Source organism: Zea mays, chromosome 9 (assembly GCF_902167145.1).
Source record: "Zea mays cultivar B73 chromosome 9, Zm-B73-REFERENCE-NAM-5.0, whole genome shotgun sequence".
Classification (NCBI taxonomy): domain Eukaryota; kingdom Viridiplantae; phylum Streptophyta; class Magnoliopsida; order Poales; family Poaceae; genus Zea; species Zea mays.
In genome coordinates this window covers 161,886,042-161,911,691 of record NC_050104.1, presented here as the reverse complement: position 1 = coordinate 161,911,691, position 25,650 = coordinate 161,886,042, and the positions used below count along the sequence as shown (strand labels likewise).

Genomic DNA, 25,650 nt, shown 5'->3' with positions numbered 1-25,650 from the left:
CTAGGGTTTACTATTATCACATGACTTAAAGTTTTGAAGACGGGTGAGGTTTTAGCGAAAGAAATGGGAAAGAGGGGTAACACCCGAATTTAGCGAGCGATAGGGAAAGAAAAAAAATTGAACTCGAAATTCGGGTCGTTACAGGCTGGCTGTCCCGACACGCGCGCGGTCCACTTCCGGTTATGTCATGTTTGTAGGCACCAACCTCGTCTTCTGGGCCGCCAAGCGACAACCCGTCGTCTCCTGCTCCGACGCAGAGGTCGAGTACCGCGCTATGGCCAACGGCGTGGCAGAGGCCTCCTGGCTACGCCAGCTATTCCAAGAGCTCCACAACCCCCTTCAGCACGCCTCCCTCGTCTGCTGCGACAACGTTAGCACGGTCTACCTCTCCACCAATCTCGTGCAGCATCAGTGCACGAAGCACGTGGAGATCGACCTGCACTTCATCCGTGAGCGTGTCGCTGCCGGTGACGTTCGGGTTCTCAGCTTCCTCACCATGTTGCAGTTCGTCGACATCTTCAACAAGGGGTTACCGTCGAGTGTATCCAACGATTTTCGATCCAGTCTCAATATTTGTACATGATAGAGTTAAGACTGCGGGGTGTTAGAGTACCTGTTTAGGGTTTTAGAGTAGCCCCTTGTAATTACAGTCTTATCCTTGTATGATGGATCAGGTCCAACTAACTTGGTTTATGAATACAACATCTAACCCTGAGTTAGAGGTTCCCACATAAAATCTTGCGCCCACGTTCAGTAGAATATGGAGAAGGTGTCCACGAGATACCTTGGGCATTGTTCAGATATCTCGGGGAAAATATAGAGTCAAAGTTGAATAGCCGGTCAACAGAGACGCTCATAAAAAATGGTTGTCCATACGTAACAGCCAACCTAGGCACATGGCATGGCACAATTGTCTATACAGGGAATCGAGCAGATGATCTCAGACAACGACCAGGGGAACCATGCATGCATAAACTACAGTTCCATCAGTCCCTCGCTCTCCCTGATGCGGAGCCAAAAGCAGGAAATTAATGGCTGGGGATGGGGAGCTGAAGCTGCTGGGCATGTGGGCGAGCCCGTTCGTCCTTCGTGCGAGACTCGCGCTCAGCTTCAAGGGCCTCAAGTATGAGTACGTCGAGGAGGAGATCTTTGGAAACAAGAGCGAGCTCCTCCTCGAGTCCAACCCGGTGCACAAGAAGGTACCCGTGCTCATCCACAACGGCAAGGCTATCTGCGAGTCACAGATCATCGTGCAGTACATCAGTGAGGTCTACGACGGCACAGGCCCTTCTCTCCTCCCCGTCGGCGCCTACGACCGTGCTGTGGCTCGCTTTTGGGCTGCCTACGTTGACGACAAGGTACTCCTTTTATTTCCAAAGAAAAGTGATCGAACGTGTGTGGTTATTATATATATATTTTCTCTGCAGGTCTTCAGCTCGTTCATGATGATGATAATGGGCAAGACGGACGACGAGAAGGCAGAGGGGCGGAAGCAGTTGTTTGCCGCGGCGGAGACCCTGGAGGGAGCACTGAAGGAGTGCTCGTGCTCCAAGGGGAGACCCAGACCCTTCTTCGGCGGCGACAGCGTCGGCTACGTGGACATAGCGCTCGGAGGCTTCGTCGCGTGGGTGCAGACGAGGGACCTGCTGTCTGGCTTGGAGCATTTCGACGCCGACAAGACCCCGCTCCTCGCGACGTGGCTGGAGCGCTTCTGCGCATTGAACGAAACCAAGGCTGTCATGCCGGACGTGATGAAGCTGCTCGAGTTCTCCAAGAAGAGGCAAGCACAAGCTGATGCGGCTGCCGCTGCAGTGGTCTTGAGGTAGCTCTCACTTATGTTTTATTGCATCCTCCCTGAGAATGAAAAGAAACAACTAGCTTACTAGCTATATATGTTGTTGCCTTTCTCAGCTCTCACAAAACAACCAGCAATCTGTGCTATTATATATATGGGAATAACATATAAGGTAAAACCTCCAAATTTGTCTTAATGTTAATGACATCTCACTTAATTTTGAATGAGACCACAGTAGCCCATGTATATGTTGATGTGTAATTATATTGAGAGGAGTTTACTCCCACACCATGGATGCCGAGGGTAGATAAACGTACAACATTTTTAGAGTTCATACCACCATCAGTTTACAAAAATCTAGTTGTGGGGAGAATCTGGCTGTGTAGAGAATCTGAGTACTATTAGGATTACGTGCGGAGAAAGATAAAGTTGTCGATGTGGCTCAGGATCTATAAAGTGACAGATTACTACTATTGCGACGACTCAACCGATTATATGTTTATGTTGATTTTGAATGATTTTTACCCAAACGAATTTTATAGAAGCTGCCTGAAAAGCTGAGTGTTTGACAGTCCGCAGCAGCTTTTGGTGGCCAGAAGCTGCGAAAAGCCGAAACAAACATGGGTGTATTATGTTTTTCTTCGGGATCTTGACACTACTGCCTATTTCTTTGCAGTTTAGGAAATCAGTTTTTTCCCTAAAAATAGCAAAACCTCTTGTAGATCTCATGTCATCTAGACAATCTGCATCTGAGTAATCATCTTCTACTATTAAGAAGGATTTACAAATCTTCATAACGATGAGTATAAGATTTCAATATTGTACAAAGGCACATAAGTACCGGTTGAGAACCGACCAGTACTAGACAACTAAGACTAAAAACATGTGTGTATATATATTGGAAGCTTTGGACTTCTAATGTTGACGGAAAGCCCCAGCCGCCCCCTATGCACCGCGTCAAACCAGACAAGCAAGCGCATGCATGCATGAGCCGCGCGTCCCCTCCCACGGTTTCTATATTTTTGCAGATCCAAAATTATGGCAGGTCGTGTTAGTTTCCATTATATGCGCATAAATTTTGAATGATATTTTCGTTCACACTGCATGCACCTAAAAAATGGGTGACTCGTATCGCGCAAAAACATAAATCCTTATGGAAAGTTGCATAAATACTTACAAAGTACGTCGTAATTGATGAAAAAAACCCTAATATGGGCCCAACCAACAGACCAGTGGAAATTGGGGTGCATTTATGGTAACCGTAAAAATCTAGCATGTGGTACACCGGTGGACACATCTACAGATCTGAGCATAAAAACCTTCAGTTTTGAGCGTAGAAACCCTTAGTTTTGAGCGTAAATACCGAGCCAACGTGAGAGATGTTGATAACACTGATACATCGTATTCATAATCATATAAATCCCTAAGTTTGAGCATAAAAATAGTGTTGATACAGCGTAAAGTGTTGGTTTATTCCGAATCAACAACCCCACATCCATGTGTCCCCCATATATTAAAGGATTTGATTGGATGAGTTGATTAGGTCATTTAATAAGGTGGGTTGATTATGAAATTTACATTTTTATGGCACTAACGGACACATGAAAATCAAGGGATTGCATGCGCGAGATTTTATGGAAATGTGGCAATAAAAATGGGTGACTGGTATCGCACAAAAACATAAATCCTTATGAAAAGTTGCATAAATACTTACATCATACGTCATAATTGATGAAAAAACCCTAATATGGGCCCAACCAACAGACCCGTAGAAAGTGGGGTGCATTTATGGTAACCGTAAAAATCTAGCATGTGGTACACTGGTGGACGCATCTATAAATCTGAGCATAAAAACCCTTAGTTTTGAGTGTAAATACCGAGCCAACGTGAGAGATGTTGATAACACTGATACGTTGTATTCATAATCATACAAATCCCTAAGTTTGAGCATAAAAATAGTGTTGATACAACGTAAAGTGTTGGTTTACTCCGAATCAACAACCCCACATCCATGCGTCCCCCATATATTAAAGGATTTGATTAGATGAGTTGATTAGGTCATTTAATAAGGTGGGTTGATTAGGGAATTTACATTTTTATGGCAGTAACGGACACATGAAAATCAAGGGATTGCATGCGCGAGATTTTATGGAAATGTGGCAAATGACTTTATTCTCGGGGACGGTTACCTTTTTTGTGAATTTTTATTGCAGCCGCTCCCACCTCAGTTGTGTTGCCTATGATGGGCTAGGTCTTAAGGACGACGATGCCCGACTGATGGTCCTCGTCATCCATCCATCAGCGGCGGACCGCCGATATGTCGCGGACTCATCGTCCGGCCGTCGCGGACCCCTTTTGTCCACCCTGAACCCGCCCCGCTGCACATCGGCTAGAGTCGCGCCCCGTCCGCGCCGGATCCCACCTGACCGTGTGCTCGCACGTCAGCCATCGTCGCGCCCGCACGTGTCGGATCCACCCACCCTTGCCATCGTGGTCCGGACATCAACCTCCACCGCCCGAGCCTAGACCCGCCCACGCGCGTTGGTTCCGCCGTCGCGCAACCATAGTCGCCGTCGAAACCCTAATCCGTGGTGGTCTCGGGTAGTTTTTATAGACGGTCTGAGGCCTGGTCTACTTGAGATGGTGTGGCTTAACCGAAAGGTACCATTGGGTCAGGGCCTTCGATCACTATTAGAAAGCATATGGCTCCAAATATATAAAGTATATATAATAGATACAGACGGTATTACATGTCAAATTTTTTTATCATCGACTAGCCTAATTCTAAATCATGGGTCCGCTACGGTTTAAGAGTGACATTTATTACAGATAAATACATTATCTTTAAACATAATACAAAAAGGAGAATTTTATTTAAAAGATGCATTAGATTTAAACTTGGAGATTTTCACGAGCGCATTGTCCAGGCGAGGGGCCCACACGTCAGCATTTTAGTGATATATAAAGATGGTCGTTGCAAGTTTCGTCGCTAAAGACGGTTCTGAGTCTATTTGCACTGACGTTCTTCAAAACCGTCAGTGCTAGGGACCAATAAAACTAATTATTTATACAGATGGGTAGCTGAGAACCGCTAGTGAAATTCGATTTCTAGTTGTGGTAAGAGGCAAAGCCATAATTTGAATTTGGTAGGGGCAAAGCAAATTAAGGGGAGTTGTTAGGAAGTATTTTTACACTATTTATGTTATGATTAGCTAAAACATTAGTAGCTTTTATGGAATTTGGGAGGATTAGAGGGGACATTGCCTCCCTCTGCCTCTCCTCGGAATCGCCGCACTTTTATTTTGCTACTTTTTTCTATCAAGGCCGTTTGCAAAATTTGCATTTTAAATTTGACAAATTCGTAGGCAATTTTTTAGAGTAGAAATGATTTCAAATAAAAAATGTTTTCAAGTACAAAGTTTCATAAATTTTAAAGATCTACAACTTTTATATTGATGGGTTTTTATACAAGGTCATTTGAAAAACTAAAAAAAAATCAAGATAAAAATAATTTTTAGTGACGGGTTATTAAGAAAATCGTCTGTAGGAATCATGGATTTCTATAGGCAGTTTTTAATAAACCGCATATAAATTTATGATTCATATATGCGGTTTTCTTAAGGAATTGTCACTATAAATACTACTGACGTTTGATAACCGAAACCGTCTATAAAAATTAGACCTCACCATAGGGTAGAGCTATTTCTACTATTGACCAGTTCTAAGAAAAATTTGAAGAAGTCATAAAGTATTGCTTGTAACAAAGGCTGCCAAAATCTATGACAATACTTCAGCTATACTTTGATACTGGCAAAGCTTCTCCTTGGATGGAGTGTACATGACGAGTTGACGACCCTTCACGGACAATGTCTGAAGGGGATGATTCTTGGCTTCCTCCAATTTTACAGAGTGGATGAAGTCACCGGTAGTTTGTGCCATCCCTGGATATTTGGTGGAAATATGATAGAATTAATTTAGTCAGATGACTTTGCACCCGCATGCCCTGCATACACAGTCACACACATGACAAACCAAATCAATTGGAAACTCTGAACATCAAACTCAAACTTTTGTGGACTAAATCACTTTCGGTAAGCAATTTCCGCCCACCAAAACAACCCAACCGACGAAAGTTAACTCTATCTGCTAGGTCAAGCTTTCGTCGTCTCTTAATAGCCATACTTTGATTTATTCTCATCTCGTTTGGTTCAGACGTTGTTAAGGAAATATTAATAAGATATCTTACCAGCTATAATGATTACTAGTTATAATTAGATTGGATAGTAATATCTAGTAATGTTAGAAAAAGCTCAACTAAACAAAGGTATTAGTATCCATTATGCCATATAATCCATTTCCATTTGTGTTACATCGCGTGGGCGTCGCAGCCTGCCCAGTCGCGCTCGCGCACACGCAACCGTTCAGACACTAAACAAACGAGGAGGAGTCATAATTAATCTTCGCAGCCACCGGCCCGTGCCTCCTCCCGGCCGACCCCTACGAACGCGCCGTCGCTCGCTTCTGGGCCGCCTACATCGACGACGAGGTGCTGTCGTCTTGGATGCAGGCCTCCAGGGGCAAGACGGAGGAGGACAGAGCCGAGGGAAGAAAACAGTGGCTCGTCGTGGTTGAGACGCTGGAGGGAGCGCTGAGGGACTGCGCCGCCGGCAAGGGGATGATGATGCCCTTCTTCGGCGGCGACAGCGTCGGCTATGTGGACGTGGTGCTCGGCAGCCTGCTTGGGTGGGTCAGCGCAAACCAGGAGGTTTGGGGCATAGAGTGCTTCCATCCCCGACGGGCTCCGCTGCTGGCAGCGTGGGCGGACCGCTTCGCCGCACTGCAAACCGTCCAGACGGTGGTGCCCCAAGTCAGCAGGCTGGTTGAGCTCGGCATGATGTTGCGGGCCCGTCAATCGGCAGGGGCCGCTGCCGCAAGCAACTGAAACCACTCGCTATTTAGGTCCTAAAACTTGTTCATCGAACTTATTTAGCTCACTGCTCGAAAGAGACACTTTGCCGAGTGCAATTTATCGAGCACTCAATAAAATAATCTTGGTCGGATGCCACTCTTTGCAAATAATGACACTCGACATAGATCTCATTTGCCGAGCATCAGGATCTCAGCTAAATAAGATGCATGACAAAGGGTCATCAGCAGCTATCTATACATGATGGCCGTTACCTATGCCGAGTGTCCACCTTTGGTCACTCAACAAATTAAGGCTAGGTTTCTACGTATAGTGTGTGACAATTTTCTCGAAGTACGTGCTTAGTTTGTTATTTGAAGTTACTCTTATGTGCGAATAATATAACAATCTAATGTGTTTGAATTTGCAGGACAAAAGAGAGTTGTTTATAAGTGACGATTTGAGACAAGTAGTCAATGACTTTGGCTACATATAGGGTTAGAAAATTTTCTAGGTATCACATCGATGGATACCGATTTATTGTGTATATCTCCTTTAGTGGCATATTAACGAAGGTGGCGTCCTAAATACGATAGCGTCTGTTAAGAGGCAATAGATATGAAGCGACCACCTGTTAATGGACAATTGATCGGAGACAGTTTCCTTAAGTTGATTGTATATATAGCTAGCTATCAACGTAACTAGAAATTTACTTTGTTTTCGAGGAAGCGGTCAATTATTGATTCTTATTGACATGATTCTGATAAGAATGCAAACGCAGCCTTAGAGATGAAGGAAACGGCGGGCGGGCGGGTCAATGGGCTAGTACAGTAAAATGCAGAGCTTGGCACCAATATATACCTGGTATAATTTGCTTCTTTCTCCAAGGACTTGAAGAATCTCCGGCCGTTCCAAACTCCAAGATTGCTTGGTCCACTACAACAGTAGCTTGACAAAAACTATAATAATGATAGCAATCAAACTGGTCAAACATGGATGTTTATCTAAAAATCACTAGTATAATAATTGATTTTTACTGGATGCATGTTTACCCACTGATGGTTTTAAGGTCATCTGTATTGAAAAATTCGTTCATTGTCCACCTGCCTTATCCAATATTAAAAATTATTATCTTCTCAACGTCTCCAGAACGATCGGTTCAGTTTAAAAACACATTTATAGCAGCAAACTGTGAAGCTATAGAATCCTTGTGGCCGGCCAGCAGCTAGCAGTCGTTGTAGAAACAAAGAAATAAAGAGAGACGATGGGCGGAGAAGAAGGCGGCGACGGGCTGAAGCTGATCGGGCAGTACGGGAGCGCGTTCGTGACGAGGGTGAAGCTTGCTCTCAGCCTCAAGGGGCTGAGCTACGAGTACGTCGAGGAGGATCTCAGAAACAAGAGCGCGCTCCTCCTCAGCTCCAACCCGGTGCACAAGGCGGTTCCAGTGCTGATCCACAGAGGCAAGCCTATCTGCGAGTCGCAGGTCATCGTGCAGTACATCGACGAGGCCTTTGCCGGCATCGGCCCGCCCCTCCTCCCGGCCGACCCCTACGAACGCTCGGTGGCCCGTTTCTGGGCTGCCTTCATTGAAGACAAGGTTTTTTTTGGGGGGTTTTGGATTTAAAAATTAACATATATACTAGCTAGCTAGTGTATTATTCCAGAATTTGCTAACAACATGCACACGCAGCTTGTGTCCCCGTGGGACCGAGTGTTCCGGGCGAAGACGGAGGACGAGAGGGAAGAGGCGATGAAGCAGATGCTTGCGGCAGTGGACGCTCTGGAGGGAGCACTGAAGGAGGGGAGACCCAGACCCTTCTTCGGCGGCGACAGCGTCGGGTACGTGGACGTCGTTCTGGGCGGTGCCGTCTCGTACGCCAAGGGGCACGACGCGCTCTTCGGTTCCGAGCTCATCGACGCCGCCAAGACGCCGCTCCTGGCCGCGTGGATGGAGCGCTTCTGCGAGCTCGACGCGGCCAAGGCGGTCCTGCAGGACGTCGATAGAGTGGTCCAGTACGGCAAGATGCTGATCGCCAAGAATGCTGCTGCCACTCGTCAGGCGTAGTGTTTTTCTGATCGATCAGCTTGTATGTATATGAATTGAACTTGTAAAACCAAATCGTTCAAGTTTGATGGTAAGTTCCATGTTAGAAATACTAGCTTGACACAAAATCTAATTATATTAAGGGCTTGCTCGGTTATTCCTATCCCATATGGATTGGATGGGATTGGAAAAAATTGTGAACGATTTTGACTTGTTTGGGATTGAAACACATCCAATCCCACCCAATCCACATGGATTGAGAGCAAAACGAACAAGCCCTAAGATGGTTCACGACTACTTATATATATATAGTTATAGTTATATATATATAGTTATATATATATATATATATATATATATATATATATATATATATATATATATATATATATATATAGTTCCGGAGAAGATAAAGCAAATCTATGGATTTTGTCTTGTCTGCTCCTCGTTTGAGTCCGTAATGAAATTGTTATTTCCGAGATGTGGCAAATAATGTCTATGGCTGTGTGAGCAGAGCCTAAAAAAGACCAACCTTTACTGTGTTCAATAGTTTATATTCAGGGGGTGTTTGGTTGCTCCTTTATATTCAGGGGGTGTTTGGTTGCTCCTGCTAAAGTTTATCTTGGGTCACATCAAGCGTTTGACTTTTAAATAGGAGATAAAATATAGACCCAACCAACTGGACTAGATTCGTGTCTTCGGCTGATAAATTAGTTTTATAATCCGACTACATTTAATACCCGGAACGGAGGTTCAAACATTCGATGGGACAGGGGCTAAATTTTAGCGGGGTGTAACCAAACACCCCTTCAATAGCGTTTTTGGTAAATTATGAATAGACTGATGCGACGATTATCCATAGACAGATGCGCTCTGATTAAAAAATAACTTGTGATATTTGTAAAGAGGACAGAGGAAGATCACTGAAGTTGCTTGCTTCGACTGGAAGCTATGCCTGAAGTGTTTGGATAGGTCAGCTGACCCAAAAGTCAATGTAACCAGCATAATAATAAAACCAACCGTGTCTTATATATAAGTGAAATTGGATGCATAATGATGGGAACACCGCTGTCTAGAGCTGGACTTAGGGTTCATTTGGTTTCTTTAGTCTAGACACTACCATATTTGATTCTAATGACAAAGTATTTAAAAGTAATTAAATGAATCATAGAATGACTAAAATACTCTTTAGTATTCTCTCATCATTAGTGCAACTAAAATAAAGTAGGGACAAAATAAAGTAGGGAAGAAAAGGGTGGACGTACCGTGTTGAAGCTACTTAACCTGCGATCGTCAAAAGCAAGGGGGCTTCAGACGCATGCAGCGATGGATATCGATGAGAAGGGGTTCGCGGCGCACGTCGGCTGTGGATGAAGTGCTACTGTGACCGATGAAATGCTACTTCATCTACTGCCGGGGGAGAGGGATGAATTACAACTGTGGCTGATTGATTCTCTACCACTACGGTGTTTCACCAAATATAACGTAAATGACGGCAGTAATAATTCACGCTTCATTACCGACGATAACGAGTTTTAATAGGACGATATCAGTTTCTAATGTACTATCTAATTACATTAAACTTAAACAAACATGATTTAATGTTATCAGTTACCGTTCACATTACAAATATGTGAACCAAACAACATCTATATAGTAATGATGAAACGTAACCAGGCCGCTCAGCGCCCTCTCAGCTTTTCATAATAGGAAAATATTAAATTGTGTATCTTATATGGGAAGTACGCAGGCTAGATCTAAAAATGCTGATTGTAAGATGATATGATTCGATAGAAAAATATCACTCCGTAAACATTTACAATCGTGCATATAAGACGAGTCCGCAATTTTTTGTATGACACTCGTGAGTCGAATGTGGTCTCCTATCATACACCACCCTCGTTACTGGTTTGTTGAAGAATGTGATGTTTGTCCGTTACTGGCTTCTCTTCCCCGTCTGGTGAGAGCAGGCGCCCAATAGTGCCACGACCTCTATGTTGCCATAACCTCTAAAGACACTAGCAACTGAAAACAAAACTGCAGATCAACTTGAAAGCAGCAAACAAACACAACACCATATATAGCACAAGTTTATGTTGGGGGAGGCTGGCATCATTTAGTAAGGCGACTGGTTAAAAATGGATCTTTATATCATGTTGTAACACCTCAAATCCATCAATTAATATAAATCATTTAAAACTTAGTAGAGAGTAAAGTAAAAATTTTAATCAAATGTTTGATCTAATTTATCTTTACAGAATGATTTTTGTTTGCTCATAATTGATTGATGATTGTATTCATAAAAAAAATTATTAAAAAACCCAATTAATTAATATAAAAATATTGCTCCAAAAATAAATAATTTAGTTATAAATAATTTTGGTATAATTATTATGATTTTTAGAAATATTGAAAAATAATTTTATTTATATTTTTAATGGAAAGGAAAAAAGCAAAACCCTAATCGGCTAGGCCGAATTCGGCTCAACCGGCCCAGCCTCCTCTCCCCCTCCTCTCTCTCCCACTGATGGACGGGTCCCACCGCGGACCCTCGTCTTCTCCACGCGGGGTGCGCCCGAGCGTGCCGTCACCGTGCGGCCCTCCCTCTTCCTCTCCCCCACTCACTCTCCATTCACTCCAAGAAATTGCCGCCATCAATGGCCGCCGACCTCTCTCTCCCTCTCCCCGCCGACCCTCCCTCTCCCTGTCCTCTCCCTATAAAAACCAGTCGACCCCTGCCGAGCTCCTCCCCTCACCCAAGCTCGCTCTCCCTCTCTTCCTCACTCCTCTCTTCCTCACCGCGCTCGTCGGAGCCGCTCGACCGGACCGTCCACCGCTCGCCGGACCGTCCGCCATCGCCGCCAAACCATCTGCGCCCTACCTCGGTCGCGCCCGCTCAGCCCTATGTTGCGCCCGTGCCTCGCTGTCGATCTCTCCCTGCTCGACGCTATTACTCCTACCCCTTCGATCGTCGACGAACTACTCGAACGCAAGAACTATAGGTTGAAGACAACTCGGATTTTATTTTAATTTTCAAAATCGTGTTTTATGTAACTATTTGTTTTAAATTGTGTATACTGCGATTTGGAGATTATGTGTACATAAATGATTGATTTTAAGTGTATGCGATGAATTAGTATATTATTATCTGTCATATGGTATATGTTAATTGTTTACATATATTTTGGAAGTTGTGATTAGAAAGAGAAAAATGACAGGATTTGGTAGACCACGTGTTAGTGACCAAAACACAAGTAATGGTATATGCTTGTCTATAATGAATTTTAGAATTAGTTGAGAAGTTTATATATTTAATTTAGATCTACTAATTAAATAATAGGGTCTTTATTAACACTGAGATAATATAAGTAGTACTTGTGTCCATGATAATTCAATTAGTATAGTTAAATCAGTGGTTTAATTTAATTCTCGTAATAGTAAAATTATTTGGCCTCTAGATAACATGATGTCACTTTCTTTCATAAAGAAAAGATAAAATTTAAAATGAGATCCATGTTCATGGTAGAAATAATTAAATAATTAATAATTATTTTATTTCCATAGAGTTAGTTAAATTACTACCTCTTGAAAGGGAAACGTGTCCTTGGACAATTTCTATAATGTTTTGGTGATTAAGAGCCCAACACATTTAATTAAGTTCTTATGTGCCAAATAAAGTGAGAAGTGCAAATCAAGGCAAAAGGTATGTTTCTAGAATTGATAAAATATTTTATGTACTAACATGGTTATCAAAGTGCTAGAAACAGTGACTAAAGAAGAAGAGAGGAAAAGGGAAGGACTTGGCTCTGTGCAGCCAAGCTTCAGCTCGGTCTGGCGCACCGGACTGTCCGGTGGTGCACTGGACAGTGTCCGGTGCGCCAGGCTGGTCTCCGGTGAAAGTGTTGCTCTCGAGAATCGACGGCAGCCTACGGCTAAAAATCACCGGACTCTCCGGTGAGCCAACGGTCGCCAATGCCAACGGTCGGCCGCACAATCTTCGCGCGACACGTGGACTGCTCCAACGGTCAGCTAGTGCACCGGATTGTCCGGTGTGCACCGGACACTGTCCGGTGCGTCAATCAGTCTAGAGGAGCAACGGTCGGATATGCCAAATTTGGAAGGAGATCGCGCACCAGACAGTCTACAGGACCTGTCCGGTGGCTCACCGGACTGTCCAGTGCGCCACTCGACAGAAGGCAAGGATGGCCTTCCAAGTTTGCCTCCAACGGCTCCTAGCTGCCTTGGGGCTATAAAAGGGACCCCTGAGCGCATGGAGGAGAAACCTAAGCATTCACTAAGCATTCTAAGACTCTCACACTCCGTCTCCGCGCATTTGATCGATTGTGTTAGTGATTTGAGCTCTGTTCGAGTTGTGAACTCTCTGTGCTTCGTTTCGAGCTCAAGTCTTGGCTTATGTGTGTGTGTGCTGTGGATTTGTGTGTTGTGTGTGTTGCTCTCCTAGCCTTACTCTTGTGCCTTCTTTGTGATCTTTATTGTAAGGGCGAGAGGCTCCAACTTGTGGAGATTCCTCGCAAACGGGAGAAAAACTATAAGAAAGAAAGTCGTGGTATTCAAGTTGATCATTGGATCACTTGAAAGGGGTTGAGTGCAACCCTCGTCCATTGGGACGCCACAACATGGAAGTAGGCAAGTGTCATTTGGTCGAACCACAGGATAAAAATCGTGTGTCTCTTGTGTTGCCTTCTCTGTGATTGTTTTATCCACAAGAACTCGCTTCAAAATTACTTAGTCGCGCTAACACTTGAATAACTAGGTTCTGTGGCTATTTAGTGTTTGATTTTACAGGATTACCTATTCACCCCCCTCTAGGTGCTCTCACCTCTAAGTTTTGTTATGTAAAGTACTTTCGTATTCAAATTTCTATATAGCTTTCACTGCTAACAACCCAAAATAGAACTTATATTTTATGTCGTAGCAAATGGATGTCAATACGTGTAGACTAATAATATGAATATGAATTAAGTTTTATTCTAGACATTTTTATAAGTATGGTTTGTTTGGCATATGTCTATACATGTAATGGTATATGCTTGTTCATGTAATGGTGTATATTTATTTATTTGGTGAATGTTTCCTTTTGTATGTACGATATGTGAATCTATATTAGAAGCTGATTTTGTGGTAGAAGACCAAAATTCATTTGAAGATGATCCGTAGGACACCTTTGACCAAGGGAAGTGGATTCTCCCTCTGCATTTCTGTTTGTACCCAAATAATGCATATAGTAATTTTTACTTTTGGATATTTGCATAAATTTGATGGGATTTGCCTAAATAGGACTACCTAGAAATACCAGCCCTATTTCTTGATTACCCTGGGATAAATACTATGCTTAGTAATTGTGCTACTGCTCAACTTGATAATTATGATATCACTCTTTAATGTTATGGATGTTCTGGAAATAAAATTTGTATTATGATGATAACCCAATGGTTAAACAAGATCATGTGTATTAAATGGAACATGAAGTGACCACCCACGAAAATAGTGCAACCATGAGTGCAATTATGGCTCTGGCTTTGGTAAATAGCTTTATAGATTTAGTGCTTAGCAACCCTACCTGAAAGATGGACAAGAGGGGGCAGTGGTGGTTTGGTGGTAGCTCATATTAATATGGGGTGATAGTCTTGGCTATGTTACCTCGCCCACAGGGTCACCAATACTGACGTGGAAACCTTAGCGAGTGGCTTTGTACTAAGAATATTTTATGAAAGCCTCATAATAGATCCCTAGCCATTCACCTCGATAGTATTTACGGGTCCGTACAACCTAGGATAGATGGGATACATGGCTTGTGGGTAAAGCTGTACAACCTCTGCAGAGTGCAAAAATGATGTGCCAGCTGTGCTCACGGTTAAGAGCAATCTGGACCATCACATGATAATTAAACTTAAAGATGGAGCATAAATCGTGATTCGATGATTTATAAATGGTTTGCTTAAGTGGTTTCACTTAGGCCCCGTTTGTTTCGTTGGAATTGAATTTCGTTTTAATAATTATAATTTAGACAAAACGAATTAAGTTCATATATTTATATATGTAATATATTTGTATAGTATTCTAAATCATATGAGAGAGATAGTTATATACTACATTTATGTTATAGCGAAACAAGTAGAAGAGTGTGCTATAAGTTTTACATCGGAAACATAGCATGTAAATCTATAGAATCAATTTCAATCTCTCACCCCCATGAATTTGAGATATGCTTATATGATAACTTTCGAAAGTGGTGGAATGTTACATTCTAAAAAAATAGTATATTCCATTAGTAAGATTCCAATTCCTCAAAATGAAAGAAAACAAACGGGACCTTAGTGTTTTTGATATAATGATATGCTTATGATTAGTTGGGAATTTGGGATACACTTACGATTAGTAAGTTAGGCGTTGTTAATAAAATATTGATCAACTAAAATACTTAATGTTTAACCATAGCCTTCCTTGTTAACCTTGCATTATTTCTCCCACTTGCTGAGCTCCACCATAAGTGAGCTCACCCCTTACTAATATTTTGATCAGAAGCTGATGAGGAAGACTGTGACGATGGTGATGACGAGTACTGAGTCTAGCGATACGACTGTCATCTTCCTGTGGAAGATTGCCCATATTATATCTGTTGTACTTTGATGATAAAACTATTTAAGACTTAAGTCTAAATGATGTAATAAAGTTATTATAATCTACTTTACGCCTTTATTGCATTGTCTTTTGATATATTACACTTGTGACGTCAATATATGTGTGAAAAATGGATCCTGACATACATATGCTATGCATTCGTTTTGCTCCTTAGATCGGGTGTGACAGAAGTGGTATCAAAGCTATGCTGACTTTAGGTCGTTGGACTAGTTAGAAATGAAAAGACCAGTCTATTCAAAATATGTGGAGTTCTTCGACATCGGCAAGACCCCGCTCCTGTCGGCGTGGTCTGTGCGCTTCGGCGATGAGTGTGGACTGGTGAGGGGCATAAACTTCTGTTCTATCTTAGCCGCATCTCCTCTGTTTTCTATCTCTTCTTCATGGAACTTGTAGCCCTACTACGTTATTAACTGTGGTATTAGATTCAGTGATTCTTGGCCGATATCTGAGGAAGCGAATTGGATCCAACTGCGCAGCACAACTACTCCACTCATTACCGTTGCCGTCAGCTGATGATGAATCCCGAAACTTAGATCATCCTTGACGAGTTGGCTCAGCGCTTCGCGGATCAGGATTCCAAGTGGGATCGTCGCGTCACCGAGCAGGATGAGGCGACCTTCTCCTATGTCGCCAATCTCGTGAACACACCGAGAAAGCAAAGCCAAAAGAAAAATAGACAGCACAAAATGCAAAGAAAATAGAAAAAAAGTGCATGGGTTGTCAAAGACTTAGGTGATGTTTGGTTCATGAGATGTAATATAAGTGACAACGATAATAATTTACACTCGAGTAGCAGCGGTAATAAGTTTGAATGGGTCGATATAAGTTTCTAGTGTGATATCTAATTATAATGGGACATAAACAAACATAATTTAACGTTATCAGTTATCTATCACGTTACAAATACGTGAATCAAACAACACCTTAAATTGAGGAAATCACGAGATAATAATCACATCATATCATTGCAGTTAAATACTCATCATCTGACCAAGGAAACAAGCAATAAAAACCTAGCTATGTATCTTGATAAAGAATATAACAATACTGATATAGGATAATCAGTGCTATGAGACTCAATTAATAAATTCTTGAATTTTTTTTGGAAGAGAACATTGACAATCACTGTTTTGTTTAGTATAACGCAGTTCAGTATACTACGCAGATTTTGGGAATCACAGAAGAATTAACTCTAATCATGACGTTGGAGCAGTTAACTGCTCAGCACTTGATCGACAGTGGAAACAGGCAACAGAAGTGTCTAAATTAATGTAGTGCAAACTCACCCAATGATATATAAAGCAGCATTATGGGAGAAATGCCAATTGATAGCAAATGTGCCAAAAGACTCCAACAAATTAAAGGAGGTAAGCAGAACCATTTGTCTTCAATACAAGATACCCATATGACACATAAAAAAACAAAACTTAGTAGACTGATGCTCACTGCTCAGAACATGAAACATCTTCTCATTAATTCCACGGCATCTCTAAAGTCTGGCATGCGAATATAATTTTCTTGATTCATCATAGCTTTCATTCAGCAGTTAGTAAACAAAATCAGGGTAGCTTTCATTCAGTAGTGAGTAAACAAAATCAGTGCTGAACATACTACAAAAATATGCATGCAATGAGGGCAATGCCCAAACATACAAGGCGCGCGTGTCTCTTCGTGAAGGTAGCTTATCTCTTGGTTTTTTACTTAACCCAGACTTACCCTCTATTATTCTTGCTAGCTGTGGCTGCTGCCCCTCGAGACGAAGGCGAACAAAGGTTACAGACGAAGGCGATCATATGTTCGAGTGCAGAGCCACAACCTACCCGTCAAGACGGCCAAGTACAGATGCACAAATCTGGAGAGAGAGAAAAAAACAAAACAAAACAGGTCACCAGACACTGCTCACATCTATATCTATCTATATATAAAGCCCATTGGACTGTGGACGAGAGAGAGAGAGAGAGAGAGAGAGCGCTGGCAATGGCGGGAGCCGACGACCTGAAGGTGCTGGGCCTGTGGACGAGCCCGTTTGTGATCCGAGTCCGCATCGTGCTCAACCTCAAGGGCCTGGCGTACGAGTACGTGGAGGACGACCTCAGCAACAAGAGCGCGCTCCTGCTCAGCTCCAACCCGGTGCACAAGACCGTGCCCGTGCTGCTCCACGCGGGTCGCCCCGTAAACGAGTCCCAGATCATCCTGCAGTACATCGACGAGGTCTGGGCGGGGACCGGGCCGGCCGTGCTGCCGCGCGACCCCTACGAGCGCGCGGCCGCGCGGTTCTGGGCGGCCTACATCGACGACAAGGTGAAGTCCGCGTGGCTGGGCATGCTGTTCGAGTGCAGGGACGAGGGGGAGCGGGCGGAGGCGGTGGCGCGGGCCGGCGAGGCGCTCGGGACGCTGGAGGGCGCGCTCAGGGGGAAGCCCTTCTTCGGCGGCGACGGCGTCGGCTTCGTGGACGCCGTGCTCGGCGGGTACCTCGGCTGGTTCGGGGCCGTCGGCAGGATCATCGGCCGCAGGCTCATCGACCCGGCCAAGACGCCGCTGCTGGCCGCGTGGGAGGACCGGTTCCGCGCCGCCGACGTGGCCAAGGGCGTCGTGCCGGACGACGTCGACAAGATGCTCGCGTTCCTGGAGACCCTGCTCGCGAACTACTACTCCAAGTGACTGTACTGAGAGCGAACTACTGCTCCAAGTGACTAAATAAGAAGGGCTGCTTAATTAATAATTACAGTATATAATTGTGCTTTTCTTCCTTGTACGTACGAGTATAGATGGCAAATGGGTCATGCTAAATGGACCGGCAGTAAGCACAACATGGCCCCGTAGTGCTTTAGCATGGGCACGATTCATATACCACGTGATTCTTATGTTCGTCTCCTTGCCAAAAGAAGCGGGATCTGAAGTAATCTAATTTTTTCATCACACCTTTAGGAACATCGAAAAAAGACATAATATACATTGGTAGGCAAGTGACCACCGAGTTGATCAGTGTCAATCTGCCCCCGATGAAGAGATGTTTGCCTTTCCAACTACTGAGGCACTTTTCAAATCGTTCCTCAACTTGCCTTCAATCCGAGTTCTTTAACTTCTTAAAGTGAATGGGAATACCAAGGGGAATTCTCCTGCCCTATATTTAAAGATATCTTTATAGATATTTATGTGATTGTAAATTGTTATTTGTTATGATTTTAAACATAATGAATCCACATTAATATTCAAGTTTTAAAATTATATATATAATCTTAAAGATCTTCTATATTCTTTTAGCTTTTAAAATGAAATAGTGTCTGGTCTGGTACGAGCACTATTAGGTGTTAGTACCGGCACGACATGATTAGACACTATAGTATAATGTCTGGACCACTGGTTAGGCAGTGGTGTCGACACGATTACTAATAGTGTTTAATAGTATCGTGCCTAATAACACTAGTAATGCTAGTATCGTGCCAAGCGACCCATTTAACCATCTATATGTACGATTAACTTCTCCTTCTTAAAACACAGAATCTCAGGCACACATGTGAAATGCATGTGTTCATAAAAAACGGTTGGCAGCACAGAATCCTTGCGGGCTAGCTGACGAAAGCGCTTGCGCAATCGTTGGCGTTGGCCTGAAACATCAACCGTGCACGTGCAACGTGATGCCGATTTTCCCCGTCACGATCATGCACCACTTAACCGACAGCTCCTGTCAATTGCAGCAGCCAGGAAGACGACGAGGTGGCAGTGCTGGGTGTCGGCGTGCGGCACGTTTTACATCGAGGAAGGTGCTGGTGGTGCTCATCCGCAGGCCGCCGGCGAGATGGGTGGGACTCTAGCTCCCACGCTATCGCTCTAGACCCTACAAAGCTTTATTACAGTCTTTCCTAAAATTTAGATTTAAAATAATATTCGTTTTAGCTTTTAGTTTTTATAGTCTATATCCACTAAAAATGCAAAACGAATTTTATTTTGGTATAGAGGGAGTATATATCTAGGAGTAAAAACGAGACGGATAGTATATCGGGTACGAATAATTAAAATTAGGACAGATACAAGACGAGACCAGATAGTCACTACAGGAAATTTTGGAAAAAAAATGTCGGTCAAGAACCGACGTTCTTACTTAATAGGCACCGACGTACTTAGGATAAGAGTGTCGGTTTACTGACGTTCTTAATAACTGACGTAAGAGTAATTCGAACGGATAAAAATCGAATATCGGATATTACTCAGATAGATATCAGATATTTGTCGGTAGTTCGTGAACTGCGCCTATCGGTGTAAACATATGATTTAGTTAAATAAATTTCTCACACTTAAGAAACTGTATAGGGATTCTGCCATTCGCTTTAGGCATTCGTTGGAGAGCTTCCAAGTTGTGGAGAACCTCGAGATTATTCTAAAGCAACCAAGTGATAGTGGAAGACTCGGTTTATCACAAGAGGTGATAAACTTGAGTAGGAGGAGCGAGTTGAAAAAGACTCCAAGCCAGTTGGCTACCTCAACAACGTGAAGTAGTCAAGCATTTGTGGTTTGACCAAACCATGGGATAAATCATATATCTTGTCCCTTGTGTTTATTTATATTACTTGCACTTCTTATACATTTAGTATAAGGGTTTGTGAAATGTTGGTACCTATCTGACTAAGACATTAATCTGCTACTACCATTTTGATATAATGAAGTGATTTGAGTTCGTTAGAGATTGAAAGTCGCCTAGAAGGGTGAATAAGCAAAAACTAAAATTTACAACTTAAAAAAACTTAATTCCAATTAACTAGTTAGAACAAGAAGTAAGTTAATTGGAGTAAGGGATAAGTTCAACTTGCAGTATGATGCTCTTATGAATGTATGGAATTAATACTTAGAACAACAATGGATGATTTAGAATAAGATCGGTGCAAGAGAACTTAGGGAGGAAAGGAGAAAACAAATTGCAAATAAAAGAACGCAAGAACATGACAATTTGTTATCGGAATTCGATTTCACAATAAAACCTATGTCTCCATTGAGGAGCCCATAATGACCGGGTCTCTTTCAACCGTTTCCTCACTCAAGTGATCACCACGATCAAACTTGAGTTCCCTTTTTCTTTTCTTAAGTGTGAGACCAAGTCTCGTAAGGCACTCCACAACTTGGAGGCTCTTGATCACTTTACAACTCAATGGGAGCTTAGCTCCAAAGCTTATGATCACAACACAACCCACAACTTTAGCTCACGACACAAGTGCACTCTTGCAATTCCTTCTATGTAGCTATTGTTATGCACAATACTCAATTTAGGCACTTGGATCACTTGGGATGACTTGGATGTGTTGCTCTATGTGTATGACTTGTTTGCTAAGCTCTTGGATATTGAATGCACTAGTTGGAGTGGTATTCATAGTCCCCAACCACTCCCATAGCCATTGAAACACAACTCCCAAAAATGGCACATATTTCGTGTGCACCGGACCTCAAACAATGTTGGTCGGGTGCACCACTAGACCTCTACCACTCTGTCTTGTCAGTATTCGTTATGGAAACGTTGTCAACCTGTTAACACGCACCGGACCGTCTAGTGCACCACTGGACCACGCTACATTGGCACTACGTCAACCGATCGTTGAACCATCCCATTCGATCGTTGGTTGTATGACTAGTCCAATGCACACCGAACCTCAGTCTAGTGCTCCATCTGACTTCTTCTCTAAAACATGCTCTTTGTGGTGCACCATCGAACTCAATCTGGCGTGCCAAAGCCATTTGTGTCCGAAAACAGCCTCTCTGAAAGTTTAGTGCGGTGCACACCAGACTCCACTCTGGTGCCCCAACTGCCCAGGTCTTCTGAAGTCTGCTCTGAAACCTTAGTCTAGTGCACCGCTGGACCTGGTCTAGTGCTTGCAGAAATAGCCTGACTTATCCAAATTCGAGCTCTTTTATTTTGTCTTCGTTTGACTATATTATTGAGCATTTCTATGACTTATTCAAACACATTCTTAGTATATCCAAACACTTTAAGTTATAGGTCTTTCCTTGCCATAGATCACATTCTTGGATTTCTAGTGGAGACCTTTTTCTTCGTTAAAAATCCATAGGTGTTAGCCTTTGATATTACAGAAAACAGTCGTTCTTGGCCATTTTGGTCAAAATTCGGGTCATATGCACATTGATCATCGACGGGTCTCATACACCATAACCCACACATATCTCATTGCTATAAATCACATTCTTCGATCTTTGGTGGAGACCATTTCTACGTGCAAAACTCATAGGTGTTAACCTTTGTATTACTGAAAATGGCCGTTCGTGGCCATGTTCGTCAAAAAATGGGGGTTGTGTGACCATTGATCATCGACCAGAAGCTCATATACCTTACACCACATATGTTTCATTGTCATAGATCGCATTCTTGGATTTCTGGAGGAGACCATTTCTTCGTAAAAAATCTATAGGTGTTAGCCTTTGATATTACCGAAAACGGTCGTTCTTGGTCATTTTGGTCAAAAATTGGGGTTTAGGGATTAGGGTTTATGTCATTTTGGCCATTTTCTTCATGACCACAAGTGTTATAAGTCATAGGAGGCCAAAAACAACCTTACTAGCCTAAGGGACCAAAACATTGGAGGTGTACCAGAGATATGAAAAACGTTGTTCGGTCATGAAGATGTGTACTATAGGTCTCGGGAGGCCAAAAATAGCCTCACCAGCGGAAAGTCGCCTAGAGGGGGGTGAATAGGCAAATCTAAAATTTATGAGCTTTAAGCACAATCTACAAGCTGGTGTTAGCGTTAGAAATAAAGTTGAGTCCGAAAGAGAGGGTGAAAACAAATCACAAGCAAATAAAGCGGATGACACGGTGATTTGTTTTACCAAGGTTCGGTTCTTGTAAACCTACTCCCCGTTGAGGTGGTCACAAAGACCGGGTCTCTTTCAACCATTTCCCTCTCTCAAATGGTCACCTAGACCGAGTGAGCTTTTCTCCTTAATCAATGGGTCACTTAGACCCCTTACAAGGACCACCACAACTTGGTGTCTCTTGCTTGATTACAAGTTGCTTGAGAACAAGAATGGAGGAAGAAGAAAAGCGATCCAAGCGACAAGAACTCAAATGAACACAAATATCTCTCTCTCACTAGTCACTAATTGTTTGGAGTGATCTTGGACTTGGGAGAGGATTTGATCTCTAGTTTGTGTCTTGGAGTGAAGTCTAGAGCTCTTGTATTGAATGCAAAGGCTGAAAACTTGGATGTCTTGAAGTGGTGGTGGTTGGAGGTATTTGTACCCCCAACCACCAAAATGGTCGTTGGGGAGGCTGTCTGTCGATGGGCGCACCGGACAGTCCGGTGCGCCAGCCACGTCACCCAACCGTTAGGGTTCGACCGTTGGAGCTCTGTCAGCCTAGGCCACCGGACAGTCACTGTGTATTGTCTGGTGCGCCTTCTGGCGCCTTCTCTAACTCTGCGCGAACTGTCCGCGCCCTGTAGCGCTTTTCAGTTTTCCGTTGGAGCCGACCGTTGCGCTGTAGCCGTTGCTCCGCTGCCACACCAGACAGTCCGGTGAATTATAGAGGAGTGGCTTTCCAGAAACCCGAAGGTGGCAAGTTCAAGTTGATCCACCCTGGTGCACCGGACACTGTCCGGTGGCACACCGGACAGTCCGTGGCGCCAGACCAGGGCAGCCTTTGGTTTCTTTTGCAACTTTCTTTTTGAACCCTATCTTGGACTTTTTACTGGTTTGTGTTGAACCTTTGACACCTGTAAAACTTATAATCTAGAGCAAACTAGTTAGTCCAATTATTTGTGTTTGGCAATTCAACCACCAAAATCATTTAGGAAAAGGTTTGATCCTAATTCCCTTTCACCAGCCTTACGGGATGAAAACGTGGGTGGCGGACTAGAGACATGAAAATGACTATTTGGCCATAAAAACATGTGTTATAGCTTATTGGTGGCCAAAAATGTCATACCAGCCTCAAAGCACTAAAACAAAGGTGGCAGACCGGAGACAAAATGACTATTCGGCCATAAAAACATGTGTTATAGCTCACAAGTGACCAAAAAAGTCTTACCGACTTGCGGGGACCAAAACATGTTGTAGCTCAGTGGTGGCCAAAAATGCCTTACCGACCTTTGGGGACTAAAACGTAGGTGGCAAACTATAGACATGAAAATGGTTGTTCGGCGATAGAAACATGTGCATAGCTCATGTTTGCCAAAAATGTCTTCCTAGCCTATAGGTACTAAAATGTAGATGTTGGATCGAAGGCATCAAATTGGTTGTTTGGCCATGGATCCGTGTGCGACAGCTCACCGGAGGCCAAAAATTGCTTTAACGTGCTCTAGGGACAAAAAATTGGGTGGTGGAATAGAGACATAAAAATGGTTGTTTGACCATGAAAATGTGTGCTATAGTCACAGGAGGCATGAAACAGTCTTATTGGCCTAAGGGGCCAAAATATAGGAGGCAGGCCGGTGACATAAAGAATGTTGTTCGGTCATGAAGATGTGTTCTATAGTTCACGGTAGGCCAAAAATATCCTCCTCACCAGTCATAGGGGATGAAAGCGTGGGTGGAGGACATAAAACATGAAAATGACTATTCAAACATAAAAACATGTGTTATAGCTCACGGGTGGCCAAAAATGTTTTACCGGTCTCAGAGACATAAACATAGGTGACAGACCAAAGACATGAAATTGGTTGATTGTCCATGGAAACGAGTGCTAAAATATAACTAGCGGAACAAAGACATAAAATGGTTATTCGGTCGTAAAAATGTGATAGACCCTATTTCCCTCATAATCTCCCCCTTTTTGGTGATTGATGCTAACACTGAAAGGGAAAAAGGCTCACACCTTTTCCTAAATGATTTTGGTGGTTGAATTGCTCAACACAAATAATTGGACTAACTAGTTTGCTCTAGATTATAAGTTCTACAGGTGCCAAAGGTTCAACACAAACCAATAAAAAGTCCAAGAAAGGGTTCAAATAAAAAGAGCAAAAGACAACCGAAGGTTGCCCTGGTCTGGCGCACTGGACTGTCCGGTGTGCCACCGGACAGTGTCCAGTGCACCAGGGAGCTCAACTCCAAACTTGTCACCTTCGGGAATTTGGGAGGCCACTCCGCTATAATTCACCGGACTGTCCGGTGTAGCACCGTACTGTCCAATGTGCCAGCGGAGTAACGGCTAACAGCGCCAACGGTCGTTTGCAAAAGGTGAACAGTGTTCTACAGTGCGCGGATTGCGCGCAGAAGTCAGAGCAGGCGCAGATGGCGCACCGGACAATGAACAGGACCTGTCCGGTGCACGACCGGACTATCTGGTGGCCCCACATGTCAGAGCTCCAACGGTCAAACCCTAACGGTTGGGTGACGTGGCTAGCGCACCGGATAGTGTCCGGTGGCGCACCGGACTGTCCGGTGCGCCCTTCGACAGCATCCTTCCCCAACTGCCACTTTGGTGGTTGGGGCTATAAATACCCCCAACCACCAACACTTCAAGGCATCCAAGTTTTCAGCCAACACGTTCAATACAAGAGCTAGTGCATTCAATATAAGACACAAATAGAGTGAATCAAAATCTCTCCAAGTCCCAATTCCACTCAAAGCAATAGTGACTAGAAGAGAGAGTTTTGTTGTGTTCTTTTGAGCTCTTGCGCTTGGATCGCTTTTCTTCTTCCTCCTTTCTTGTTCTCAAGATCATTGTAATCAAAGCAAGAGACACCAAGTTGTGGTGGTCCTTGTAGTGGACTAAGTGTCCCGTTTGATTGAAGAGAAAAGCTCACTCGGTCTAAGTGACCATTTGAGGGAGGGAAAGGGTTGAAAGAGACCCGGTCTTTGTGACCACCTCAACGGGGAGTAGGTTTGCAAGAACCGAACCTCGGTAAAACAAATCACCGTGTCATCCGCTCTTATTTTCTTGTGATTTGTTTTCGCCCTCTCTTTCGGACTCGATTATATTTCTAACGCTAACCCCAGCTTGTAGTTGTGCTTAAACTTTATAAATTTCAGATTTGCCTATTCACCCCCCCCCCCCCCTCTAGGCGACTTTCAAACACAAACCAAAACAAATATATAAGTGCAGAATTGAACTAGTTTGCATAAGGTAAGTGTAAAGGTTGCTTGGAATTAAACCAATTTATACTTTCATAAGATATGCATTGATTGCTTTCTTTCTTTTTAACATTTTGGACCACATTTGCACCGCTTGTTTTGTTTTTGCAAATGTTTTTGGAAATTATTTTTCAAAGTCTTTTGCAAATAATCAAAGGTAAATGAATA

At 43.3% G+C, this 25,650-nt stretch overlaps 4 protein-coding genes and 1 non-coding gene across 5 annotated transcripts; 4 read left to right on the top strand and 1 right to left on the bottom strand.

Moving 5' to 3' along the window:
• The first annotated feature begins 937 nt into the window (after window positions 1-937).
• On the top strand, window positions 938-2,041 carry LOC103639633 (probable glutathione S-transferase GSTU6). Its single transcript, XM_008662377.4, has 2 exons — window positions 938-1,358; window positions 1,428-2,041. The coding sequence occupies exons 1-2, from the start codon at window positions 1,032-1,034 to the stop codon at window positions 1,824-1,826; spliced, it is 726 nt and encodes a 241-aa protein (XP_008660599.2). The 5' UTR covers window positions 938-1,031; the 3' UTR covers window positions 1,827-2,041.
• A 4,074-nt stretch (window positions 2,042-6,115) lies between these two features.
• On the top strand, window positions 6,116-7,038 carry LOC103640476 (probable glutathione S-transferase GSTU6). Its single transcript, XM_020544825.3, has one exon. It carries the CDS (start codon window positions 6,357-6,359, stop codon window positions 6,735-6,737), a length of 381 nt encoding a protein of 126 aa, XP_020400414.2. The 5' UTR covers window positions 6,116-6,356; the 3' UTR covers window positions 6,738-7,038.
• A 903-nt stretch (window positions 7,039-7,941) lies between these two features.
• On the top strand, window positions 7,942-8,855 carry LOC542491 (glutathione transferase35). The gene is made up of 2 exons (NM_001112041.2): window positions 7,942-8,298; window positions 8,392-8,855. Exons 1-2 carry the CDS (start codon window positions 7,966-7,968, stop codon window positions 8,764-8,766), a joined length of 708 nt encoding a protein of 235 aa, NP_001105511.1. The 5' UTR covers window positions 7,942-7,965; the 3' UTR covers window positions 8,767-8,855.
• Window positions 8,856-16,850: 7,995 nt separating this feature from the next.
• Window positions 16,851-16,946, bottom strand: LOC111590184 (small nucleolar RNA R64/Z200 family). The gene has a single exon (XR_004852896.1). It is a non-coding gene; the product is annotated as a small nucleolar RNA R64/Z200 family (small nucleolar RNA).
• LOC541838 (glutathione transferase25) lies at window positions 16,893-18,149 on the top strand. The gene has a single exon (NM_001362193.1). The coding sequence runs from the start codon at window positions 17,029-17,031 to the stop codon at window positions 18,067-18,069; it is 1,041 nt and encodes a 346-aa protein (NP_001349122.1). The 5' UTR covers window positions 16,893-17,028; the 3' UTR covers window positions 18,070-18,149.
• The last annotated feature ends 7,501 nt before the right edge of the window (window positions 18,150-25,650 follow it).

Excerpts from the sequence above, each read along its gene's own strand:
- LOC103639633 (XM_008662377.4), top strand. The coding sequence starts at position 1,032 with ATGGCTGGGGATGGGGAGCTGAAGCTGCTGGGCATGTGGGCGAGCCCG. Across the intron at positions 1,359-1,427 it reads CTGCCTACGTTGACGACAAG|GTCTTCAGCTCGTTCATGAT; the intron begins GTACTCCTTTTA and ends TTTTCTCTGCAG.
- LOC103640476 (XM_020544825.3), top strand. The coding sequence starts at position 6,357 with ATGCAGGCCTCCAGGGGCAAGACGGAGGAGGACAGAGCCGAGGGAAGA.
- LOC542491 (NM_001112041.2), top strand. The coding sequence starts at position 7,966 with ATGGGCGGAGAAGAAGGCGGCGACGGGCTGAAGCTGATCGGGCAGTAC. Across the intron at positions 8,299-8,391 it reads CTGCCTTCATTGAAGACAAG|CTTGTGTCCCCGTGGGACCG; the intron begins GTTTTTTTTGGG and ends ATGCACACGCAG.
- LOC541838 (NM_001362193.1), top strand. The coding sequence starts at position 17,029 with ATGCATGCAATGAGGGCAATGCCCAAACATACAAGGCGCGCGTGTCTC.